General features: G+C 48.7%; 2 protein-coding genes across 2 annotated transcripts; one reads left to right on the top strand and one right to left on the bottom strand.

Moving 5' to 3' along the window:
- Window positions 1–66: 66 nt before the first annotated feature.
- SLC25A11 (solute carrier family 25 member 11) lies at window positions 67–2,957 on the top strand. Its single transcript, XM_081270580.1, has 8 exons — window positions 67–305; window positions 900–1,052; window positions 1,135–1,341; window positions 1,516–1,606; window positions 1,690–1,780; window positions 1,863–1,962; window positions 2,162–2,213; window positions 2,350–2,957. The coding sequence occupies exons 1-8, from the start codon at window positions 211–213 to the stop codon at window positions 2,503–2,505; spliced, it is 945 nt and encodes a 314-aa protein (XP_081126706.1). The 5' UTR covers window positions 67–210; the 3' UTR covers window positions 2,506–2,957.
- GP1BA (glycoprotein Ib platelet subunit alpha) lies at window positions 2,780–6,853 on the bottom strand. Its single transcript, XM_081270574.1, has one exon. The coding sequence runs from the start codon at window positions 6,713–6,715 to the stop codon at window positions 4,679–4,681; it is 2,037 nt and encodes a 678-aa protein (XP_081126700.1). The 5' UTR covers window positions 6,716–6,853; the 3' UTR covers window positions 2,780–4,678.
- Window positions 6,854–10,651: the final 3,798 nt, after the last annotated feature.

Here is a 10,651-nt window from a genome sequence, read left to right as displayed (position 1 = left end):
TCAAGCTCCCCCTTCATCTCCGCCTTACTCCCGGCCGCCTTTGCGCTGAACGTCTGCGCCAGCGCCGGCTTCCAGCTGGTGCTGGTGCTGGACCTGAGAGCCAGAGGGGCGTGCGCGCGCCCTCGCCCTGTTGCGCGCTCGGTGTCACCTTGGGCGCGAGCGGGGCCGCGCGCGCGCACGGGACCCGGAGCTGAGGGCCATTCAGTGGCGATGGCGGCGACGGCGAGCCCCGGGGCCGGCGGGATGGACGGGAAGCCCCGTACCTCCCCTAAGTCCGTCAAGTTCCTGTTTGGGGGCCTGGCCGGGTAAGCTCAGGCCCCACGGATGGGAAAGGAGGAGGAAGGGACGGGCGCAAGGACTGGGCCCGGTTTCTCTCAGGGTCTTTTACAGTGAACTGAGCCAGCACGGGGTCAGTGTGCTCACCAGTGGTTTGAGGTCTTTTATGGGCTGCCAAGATCTTTTCACCCATTGCAGGACCCCTAATGGACTGCATGCGGGGTCATTGCATGATCTTTGCCAAGCCACCTGAGTTTCCTAGCTTACTGCTTGACTCTGCCTAGCTGAATGGGGTTCCAGGTCATTAAGTGATTCCCTGAAGGACTGGTTGGAGTCCCAGATCATGGATGTCCCCCTCCTCCCTTTCCTGGGTCGAACTGCATTTCGTCCCCTCATTGCTTGACTCCCATGGAGCTGCCTGGACCACTTTCATTGCATGGCTCCTGCTGGACACCTATAATTTCCAGACACATTGCTCTTACATGCCCAACATGTCCAACAGCCTCCTGAGTCCTTACTCACATGACAGGCCCTGACCTTTGTAACTTCTTGCCACCAGGCTCCAGTAGGCATTAGTAGATCTGGAACTCCTGACCCTTAATTACACTCCTGCCTTCCCCCAGGATGGGAGCTACAGTTTTTGTTCAACCCCTGGACCTAGTGAAGAACCGGATGCAACTGAGCGGAGAAGGGGCCAAAACAAGAGAGTACAAAACCAGCTTCCATGCTCTCACCAGCATCCTGAAGGCAGAAGGGTTGAAGGGCATTTACACTGGGTACTGGCCTCAGATTGGGGAGAAGGGTATGGGTTGGCAGGTCTAGATCTTTTCCTGATGCGCTGACCCCTTTGCTCCTCAGTCTGTCAGCTGGTCTCCTGCGACAGGCCACCTACACCACTACTCGCCTTGGCATTTATACCGTGCTTTTTGAGCGCCTGACTGGGGCCGATGGTACACCCCCTGGTTTTCTGCTGAAGGCCCTGATTGGCATGACTGCAGGTGCAACTGGTGCCTTTGTGGGAACACCAGCTGAGGTGGCTCTTATCCGTATGACTGCTGATGGTCGGTGAGTTACAGGACTGAACCCAACTCAAGTCCCATTCTTGGAATCTGGAATGAAAGTACCAGTTTTTTAAACCCAGACCTAGAGCAGAATGTCTACTTACTCTTGCTCCCATTTTTTGCTCCTGTGGGCAGTGTGGACTGTCCTGATCTTGGGCTCTCCCTACTCTCTCTCCAGACTTCCGGCTGATCAACGTCGTGGCTATAAAAACGTGTTTAATGCCCTGATTCGAATTGCCCGGGAAGAGGGAGTCCCCACACTGTGGCGGGTGAGGAAAGTCTCTGGAGACTTAGGGCTTGTAGGTTCTGGTCCCTAGTATTTCTGACTCTTCCTTCACTCTCCCACTTTCAGGGCTGTATTCCTACCATGGCTCGGGCTGTTGTTGTCAATGCTGCCCAGCTTGCCTCCTATTCACAATCTAAGCAGTTCTTACTGGACTCAGGTAAGACCCAGAACTGGGCCCTTAACTCCCAGCCTGGCCAGATTGCTCCAAACTGACTGTCACCTCCTGCTTTACTCTCCAGGCTACTTCTCTGACAATATCCTATGCCACTTTTGTGCCAGTATGATCAGTGGCCTTGTTACCACTGCCGCCTCTATGCCCGTGGACATTGTCAAGACCCGGTAAGTGTGCAGGCCTGGCTTGGATAGATGTTGGAGACCCCCCTTTCTGTCTCTTATGCCCTTGCTTCTCTCCTCTGTCTCTCTCTCTCTCTCTCTCCCCACCCCCACAGTACTGGGGTTTTAACCCAGGGCCTCGTGCATGCTAGACAAGTGCTCTACCACCGAGTTACATCCCCCATCTCTGCTTCCTTTCTTTCAGGATCCAGAACATGAGAATGATTGATGGGAAGCCAGAATACAAGAATGGGCTGGTGAGAAAGGAGGGCTGGGGGCTTGAGTCATAGTGTCAGATGCCCTGGGAGGGTTATGACAGTAGCTGGGTAGGGGACAGGGTCCCAAAGTCCACGTCCTAGCTCTGTTACCCTGCGTGTCTGTCTGTCTGTCTAGGATGTGCTGATAAAGGTTGTTCGCTATGAGGGATTCTTCAGCCTATGGAAGGGCTTCACACCATACTATGCCCGCCTGGGTCCCCACACTGTCCTCACCTTCATCTTCTTGGAGCAGATGAACAAGGCCTACAAACGTCTCTTCCTCAGTGGCTGAGGGGGCAGGATACCTGGAGCCAATGTGCTGGGGCTCCCAGTCATCCATTGCTCTTACAGTCACTGCACCCCAGGGAGCCTGGACTCTGCTGCTCTGGGCCCCTCTATTTATTTCCCCTCCACAGTTTGGTTTCCTCCTTGTGTTAAAGGACTTTGATCTGTTCTACCCTCTGCTCCAGTTTGCCCTGCTTGGCCTAATTCTTATGACCACTCTATCAGTGGCTGTTCCTTGGGGGAGCTGGGAAACTCGAGGATTTCTAGATTTCCCTTAGGTATTAGTTTTAGGACACAGAGGACAGCAGAAAATCCCCCTTCTGTAGGGAAACCAAGGCAGAGCAGAGGAGACAGAAGAAACCAGAAGCTATCAAGATGGTGGAAAGGTCTGCAGTGGGAGGCTGTGGCCCTTCCTCCCCTCACTGAGGACTTAATTAATAAATTGGATTGATGACACCACCCCCAAATCTGGAGAGTTGTGGGGATGAACAGGGGAGGAGTCTGGACAAAGAAGTTGATACCCTGGAGAACAGGAACTGGAGTTTTTAAGAAAAATTATTAAAGACAAGGCATCTGCTGGTTTTATGCAAATGCTGTGTAGGTCAGTTATGGTATGGTAACATAGGGCAGAAACCCAAACTCCAGGCCTTGTATGTTGCTTCCCAGCTGCTTGCTCAGGAATGCAGCAGATGCACAAATCATCTCACATTAATCCCTAGGAAAAGCCTCTGGGATCTGGTGACTGCTTTTGTAGCCTTAAGAGGGAGGGGCTAAAAAATCATATTTTTGTGAATTGGGGTGAGGGCTGGGGGGCAGGGATTGTGGGGTTGGACAATAGAGCTGATCCAAAGTTTAAAAAGGATTTTGGCCAGAGACCAGCTCTGGCTGAGGAGAGTGACTGCCTCATCCACTTATTGAGAATTGTGGTTGCTAGGCCTTGCTTTCAAGGAGCCTACAAATCTCTTGGAACATAAAGGGGCATGGGAAGGTCATACTGGGAGGAGTGCTAGGCTGTGTGCCAGGCCTTGGGATGGGCAGACAGCAGGTGGGAGCTGTCCCCTTTGCAGAGCCTTGCCAATGGAACAAGAAATGAAGCTCAGCATCCTGACACCTTAGCTGCTGCCTCCCTTCTTACCCACCATGCACACCGTGTCCTGGAGCATTGTGGCTGCTTTGAGACACTTAAAGACTGGATCTTGTCCTTGAGGCACTTCAAGTCCAGCAAGGAAATGACAGGAACCGGGTACAGTAGTGTGCTGCTGCATCTGTTACCCCAGCAGTTCCAGGGGCTGATGAAGGATTGCCAAGTTTGCAACTTAGCGAGGTCCTGTCTCAATAAATAAATAAATATATAAATAAAGCTGGGGATGTGGGGGATGTGGCCCAATGGTTAAGCACCCTCCCTACCAACTATTTCTGAGGTTGCAGTAGTAAGCAGATAACCCCTTTTGCCCTGAGGGTTGCAGGCTACCAGTGGCTAGGCTTCAGCAGTGTCCCTCAATTCCAGGGCGACTTGACTATTCTGTTCTGGAGTTTCTGCTTGAGGTGGCTGCTGGGTGGCCACTCCTGCAGTAGAGAAAGTGCCAGCTGTGACTGAAGGTTTGTTGGATAAGTAGTTGGGACCAGGGTGGGGGAAGTTGAGACCTTGGGAATTATTTTAACAAGCCCCTCAACCACTTTGGTTCCAAAAGAAACTACATTTTCTTTTTTTATTTTATTTTTTTATTCTACAAATAACGTACAATGATGGTTGAGAAGTATAAAACACTAAGCAGAGGGGGGGATCCATATTTATGATACTCAGAGATAATCAGTGCTCTCATCTTGATAAATCACTTCACAAATTTTCTTCTATGTAAGGATGCCTGTAGGAGCCATGCAGTATTCTGTTTATCTGCTTTTCCTTAAATTTCCCCAAGCTAACCATGTGGCCTGACAACACCCCATTAGCCCAGGGAGCTTGGTTCTGTGACCCTCACAACTCCATCATCTCACTACCCCATCATCTCACTACCCCTCTTGATTTGTACAGTCTGGAGTTGAGTGTCTGGATATGAAGAGGAGGCTTCAAATAAAGGAACAGTAATTAAGTCCTCCCTGTGATGCTGTGGGCCTCACCCTCAGCCAAATTCCAATAGGAGAGACCATCAGACACTCAAGGTCCCCCGAACCACCCACCTTCAGAGGCTGTGGCCCGCATACCTAATGCTCACTGTTCCCAGCAAGTCCTGACCACGACCCTGACTCAAGGCTGAGGGCCGCCGTCCTATCAGAGGCCCTATTCGACCATTAGCCCGTACCCACAGAAAGAGGCTAGAACGGAAAGTGGGGAGTGATCCTTGAAGGAAGAGCAGCCAGGCCCGAGGCACAGTCACTTGCCTTCCCCTCTGCACCTCCAGATATGTGGTTTCTATGGCTGTGGCCAGGGCAGCAGACTGGTCAGAGTCCAGGGCATGTGGTTTCATATGCCAGACCCAGGTCAGCAGTAGGATAAGGACCACAGAGGCAATCAGGAGCCAGAGGAGACCCAAGATGTAGAAGCCCAAGGGGAGAAAGCAGCAAATGTCAGGGTTGAGAAAAGGGTAATTTCTGGCGCTATCAAAATTCCCTTGAGCTGCTAAGACCATTTCAGATTCAGGAGAGATTGTGAGGGAGCCTGAATTAGTAGGGAATGAGGTGTATTCTGTGGTGGTCAAGATTGTGGTGGGCTCTGCAGTGATTGAGGTTGGGGGTACTGACATGGTTAGGGTTATGGTAGCCTCTGGGGAAGTCAAGGCTGTGGTAGGCTCTGGAGAGGTCAGGGCTGTAGTGGCCACTGGGGAAGTCAGGTTTGTGGTGGCCTCTAGGGAGGTCAGGGCTATGATAGGCTCTGGGGTGATTGAGATTGGGGGTATTGACATAATTAGGGTTGTGGTGGTCTCCGGGGAGGTCAAGGCTGTAGTAGGCTCTGGGGAGGTCAGCGCTGTGGTGGGCTCTGTGGAGGTCAGGATTGTGGTGACCTCCAGGGAGGTCTGGGTTGTGGTAGGCTCTGGGGTAGTTGGGGGTTCTGGCTTGATTGACTTTGGTGTGGTCAGGGTTGTGATGGGTTCACTAGTAGGTTTTAGACTTTTGGATAATGTGGTAGATTCTATGGCTGTTGGGAATGTGGAGGAATCTGGGATCTGTCTGTGTAGGAATATGGTCTGTCTCTTGGTGAATTCTTCAGTTGGAGGCAAAGAGGGCATTTGAGTCAGAGAAGCGGTAGATTTGGAGTAGAGTAGGTCCCAGTGGGTTGTATGGGCTTTGGTGTTGGTAGAGAATTTGGCCATAGTCCTTGTGGTTTCTACCATGTCAGTCTCATAATAGTCATCATACTCATCCACATCACCAATAGAGGGGCAATTTTCCCCTGCATAGTTATAGATAGGTATTTTGTTCAAATTGCTACATTGCACACTGGTCACATTGGAGGTCATGGCTTTGACATCCATACCTTCCTTCCATACGTAGACGTTGTTGGGGTTTTTCTCCAGCCAGTGACGGAAATAGAGAATCTCACAGTCACAATACCAGATATTGCTATGGAGAAAAACAAAAGAAAGGAGGAGTTTCCCAAAGAAGCCCTTTGGTATCCTGTATAGCCAGTTTGCTTGGAGGTAGAGGGTGTCAAGCTCCTCCAACCCATTCAGGAGCCCAGGGGGTAGCTCACTGAGCTTATTGTTGGCAAGATTGAGTTTCTGTAGCTGGGTGGTGGTTTCCAGGAGCCCAGGGGGCAGAGTCTTCAGCTTGTTGTGTTGCAGGTAGAGTTCCTGAAGTTTGCTAAGGCCATTCAGTGCACCAGGAGACAATGAGGCCAACTGGTTGAAGGAAACGTCCAGGGTAGTGAGTGCAGGCAGTGCCTGCCCTAGGAATGGCAGGCTTTTCAATTTATTGTGAGATATATCCAGTGTCTCCAGAAGTGGCAACATTCCATCTGTCTGCAGGCTGCTCAGCTGATTTGTATCCAGATACAGCTGAGTAAGGTGAGTGAGAGGCACCAGGAATGCCGTGGAGAAGGTAACCAGGAGGTTCTCACTTAGGTGAAGGATGGCTGTGTCTGCTGGCAAGTCTGCAGGCAGCACTGTCAGGTTCCGTTTTTCACAGTTCACTTCCAGTTGGCTGGCCGGTTTGGAGATGTCACAGATGGAATGGGAGTATAAGGGGCTTGGCAGCAGGAGCAACAAGAGGAGGAGAGACATGGGGACCTGTAGACAATGGGAGTTTGAGGGAACATCTCACCAGCCTCTGGCATCATATACTCAGGTCCTGGACCTTCACACTTGTAGCTCCCAGAATCCCTTCCTGAAACCCAGTTTCCATACCTTCCACTCCCTTCTCCTAATCTTGCCCCTAAAGCCTAAACTACTAGCTTCATGTCCTTGGCTCTTACCCATTTGATAGACCCTCCTTCTCCCCAAACCCCAACTTACAGTCACACAGAAACACCTCCAAAGACACAGAGCTTCTTCCAGGGTGTGACTCCGTCCTTCTGTCTTCCAGCTCCAGTGAGAGTCAGGCCAGGGGCAGGAAAGGGATGAGGATGGGGAGGAAATGCCAGACTGATAGGGTCTCCTGTGACCCAGGGAACAATCTCCCTTCTGAACACAAGTCCTTATCGCCTCCCTCCACAACTCCCCAAGCCCTTCTTTAGGATCTACTCTCTCCCTCTTTCATTCCACACCGGGAAGATCTGGGGTAGACTCTTCTAACCACTACCCTTGTCCAGCTTTTAAAAACCTCTCCAGATACCACTCTTTCCTTCCGTTCACAGCTACATGATTAGAGTTGTGTGACTTTTTTTAGAGTTGCCTAATTTTAATTCTTTCCTTCCTCGCCTCCCTCTGCCTTCTCTCTCCCCAAACTACTTCTCCCCCAACTTACTCCATTGACTTGGTTCTTGCCAAGGTCACTAGTGCCCTCCTTCCTCTACATTCATTGGAAACTTCTCCAGTATAATTTTTTTGAGACAGAATCTCAATGTTGTCCAGGATGACCTCAAACTTGTGATCCTCCTGCCTCAACTTCCCAGATTGCTGGGATTATAGGTGTGAGCTACTATTCCTGGCTTCATTATGATCTTATTTGATTTTTGTAGCCTATATGCCCATGGCTACTCCATGCTTAGGACTCTCCATTGGCCTACATGCAAGTGATACCAATTTTCTTGGTTTTCCTCTTACCTACCTGGTTGGTCCTTTTTGTTCTCTTTTGTGGATTCCTCTTCTTCTGCCTTTCCTGAACAGTGAACCTATCCCCAGAATTTTTTCTTAGGCTCTTTTCATTTCTTACACTCCATAAGTAACTGGGGTCATCTTCCTAATTTCCTTGCCTGCAACTACCACCTCCACCTTCAGTGACTCTCAAATCTATATCTCTAGTCCAGACCCCTCATCTGAGATCCAAACATATATATCTTAATGCCTTTGGGGCTTTCATTAATATACTGGGAATGTAATACCAGGGTGCTTTGCCACTGAGCTACATCCACTTCCCTTTTAAATTTTTGAGACAGGGTCTAAGATGCTGAGGGCCTTGTTAAATTGCTGAGGCTATACTTGAACTTGCAATCCTCCTGTCTCACCTTCCTGAGTTGCTGGGATAACAGGTGTGTGCCACTGTGCCCAGTTTCCCAATGCCTTTTGGACTTCTCTCCTTGGGTGTACCACAAGCACAAAAATAATATGTTCTAAATTGAGCTCATATCTTCCAAAAAGCTTCTTCTATGTTGTTCAACCTGGCAAACCATACCAACATCCATTCATTCACCTAGCCATTCAATCAGTTTTGAAAAACAAAATCCCTGATGCCCATCCCTACTTCTTCCCTTCCTTAATCCTTATGTCAACCTATCACCAATTCCTTCTGATCTATCTCTAGTCTCTTTCAAATCTACTCTCTATCCCCTCAACTCCAAAGCACTGTCTTCTCTCTAATTGCTTCCCTGCAGTAGCCTCCTACTTGGTCTCCCAATTTTTTAATTTCCCTTCTCTCCATTCTCCACCAGAGTGGTCTTTCTGAACTGCAGTCTGCTCATCTCCTCCCATTGCTTAAACTCACCAATGGCTCCTTATTGCTTTTAGGAGAAATCTAAAGCCCCTTACATGGCCTTCAGAATCCTGCAAGATCTGTACTTTGCCTACCTGTCTGGACTCATCTTTTACTACCTCCCCCCCCCTCTCTCTTTCTCTCTCTCTCTGTACTGGGGATTGACCCTACTGGTGCTTAACCACTGTACCACATCCCCAACCCTTTTTATTTGTGATTTAGAGACAGGGTCTTGCTAAATTGCTTAGGGCCTTATTAAGTTACTGAAGATGGCCTCAAACTTGCAATCCTCCTGCCTCAGCCTCCTAAATTGCTGGGATTACAGGCATGTACCACTGCACCTGGCTGTACACGCTCTCTTTTTTTTAATATTGTTTTTTTAGTTGTTGATGGACCTTTATTTCATTTATTTATTTATATGTGGTGCTGAGAATCAAACCCAGAGTGATCCTCTTGCTCAGCCTTCTGAGTTGCTGCACCACCATGCCCAGCTTCCCAATAATTTTGGGAAGTGCTCTACACATGCTAGGCAAGTACTCTACCACTGAGCCACAACCCAGGCCCCTGTACACTCTCTTGATTATTCTCTTTCCTGTGGGCCTGAATTTCCCCTTACTCTTTACCCCCTTCTGCCTAAGTCTTACTTTTTCAAAAGTTTCAACTTAGAATTTTTTCCTTTGGAAAGTCTTCTCTGATTTCCAAGACCAGGTTAGGTGTCTGTTTCAAAGAGCCAGTACCAAGTCTGCTGGGCCACTGACACTTCTAAGAAATACCTTATTGACTGATTCCCAGAAGGAATTCCATGCAAAACCCACATGAATTTGCCCCCTATTTGCTTACCACTGGTTACTGGACAAGGAGGAGGCACTTAAGCAAGATTCAATTCATTCATAGATTTACTATTTATATAGTTTTTCAACTGCAAAAATTATTGGGAAGCTAGGTGTGGTAGTACAGTGACTCGGGAGGCTGAGCAGGAGGATCACAAGTTTGAGGCCAGCCTCAGCAACTTAGTGATGCCCTAAACAACTTAGCAAGACCCTGTCTCAAAATATAAAAAGTGCTAAGAATATAGCTCAGTGGTTAAGTGCCCGTGGGTTTAGTCCCTGGTACCCTGCCAAGAAAGGTTTGGAAATGTGGAGAAAATGATGCAGTTAATATCAGATTAGTATCAGGAAGTGAAGTGGAAGATCATATAGAAAGAAACTTGACTAAGAACCCTGAGGCTGGTGATTTTTACTGCGTTGGTATCAGAATTTTCCATTGTAAGCAACAGAAAACATTCTAGCTAATTTAGACTGAAAATGAATTGGAGTTAAAAACACATTGGAGGCTGGGGATATAGCTCAGTTGGTAGAGTGCTTGCCTTGCATGCACAAGGCCCTGGATTCAATCCCTAGCACCACAAAAAAAAAAAAAAAAAAAAAACCCACACACACACATTAGAACTGGAGCACTGAGGCACATGCCTGTAATCCCAGTGACTCAGGAGGCTGAGGCAGAAGGATCATAAGTTAGAAGTCAGCCTGAGCAATTCAGTGAGGTCCTAAGTAACTTAGCAAGACTCTATTTCAAAATGAAAAAGGGCTGGGTATGTGGCTTGGTGATAAAACACTCCTGGTAGTAAAGCATACACACAGTCATGTGCCTGTTAACTCCATGTTGCACTCCTTGTGACTTTGAAGACTCCATGTTGCAAGGGAGTCTGGGAAGGCAAATATCTGGCATTTTTAGCTTCTAAAATAGGAAATAAGTAAACAAACAAACAGACAGGTAAATAAGAACAAAAAATACATTGGTTAATCCAGATGTGGTGGCACACACCTATAATCCCAGCTACTTGGGTGACTGAGGCTGCAGAATTGCTTGAGCCAAGGAGTTCTAGGTTAGCTTGGGCAATATAGTGAGACCCTGTCTCAAAAACAAAAATAATCAACAACAAAAAACATTCACAGACTTCTGAGCTGGAGACCAGACATGAAGCTATGCCGCCAAGAATAGTGCCCAGAACCAGGCTGCAGAACCAGTCTGGTGAGCATAACTCTGCTTCTGCTGCAAGACCAGGCCACTGAAGCTTGTGTTGCCCCAGC

The sequence above is a fragment of the Spermophilus citellus genome (assembly GCF_964194105.1).
Source record: "Spermophilus citellus genome assembly, chromosome: 17".
In the NCBI taxonomy this organism is placed as follows: Eukaryota; Metazoa; Chordata; class Mammalia; order Rodentia; family Sciuridae; genus Spermophilus; species Spermophilus citellus.
The sequence above is the reverse complement of the archived record's forward strand: the minus strand, read 5'-3'. Positions and strand labels throughout refer to the sequence as shown.

Excerpts from the sequence above, each read along its gene's own strand:
- SLC25A11 (XM_081270580.1), top strand. The coding sequence starts at position 211 with ATGGCGGCGACGGCGAGCCCCGGGGCCGGCGGGATGGACGGGAAGCCC. Across the intron at positions 1,342-1,515 it reads CGTATGACTGCTGATGGTCG|ACTTCCGGCTGATCAACGTC; the intron begins GTGAGTTACAGG and ends CTCTCTCTCCAG. Across the intron at positions 1,607-1,689 it reads GAGTCCCCACACTGTGGCGG|GGCTGTATTCCTACCATGGC; the intron begins GTGAGGAAAGTC and ends TCCCACTTTCAG.
- GP1BA (XM_081270574.1), bottom strand. The coding sequence starts at position 6,715 with ATGTCTCTCCTCCTCTTGTTGCTCCTGCTGCCAAGCCCCTTATACTCC.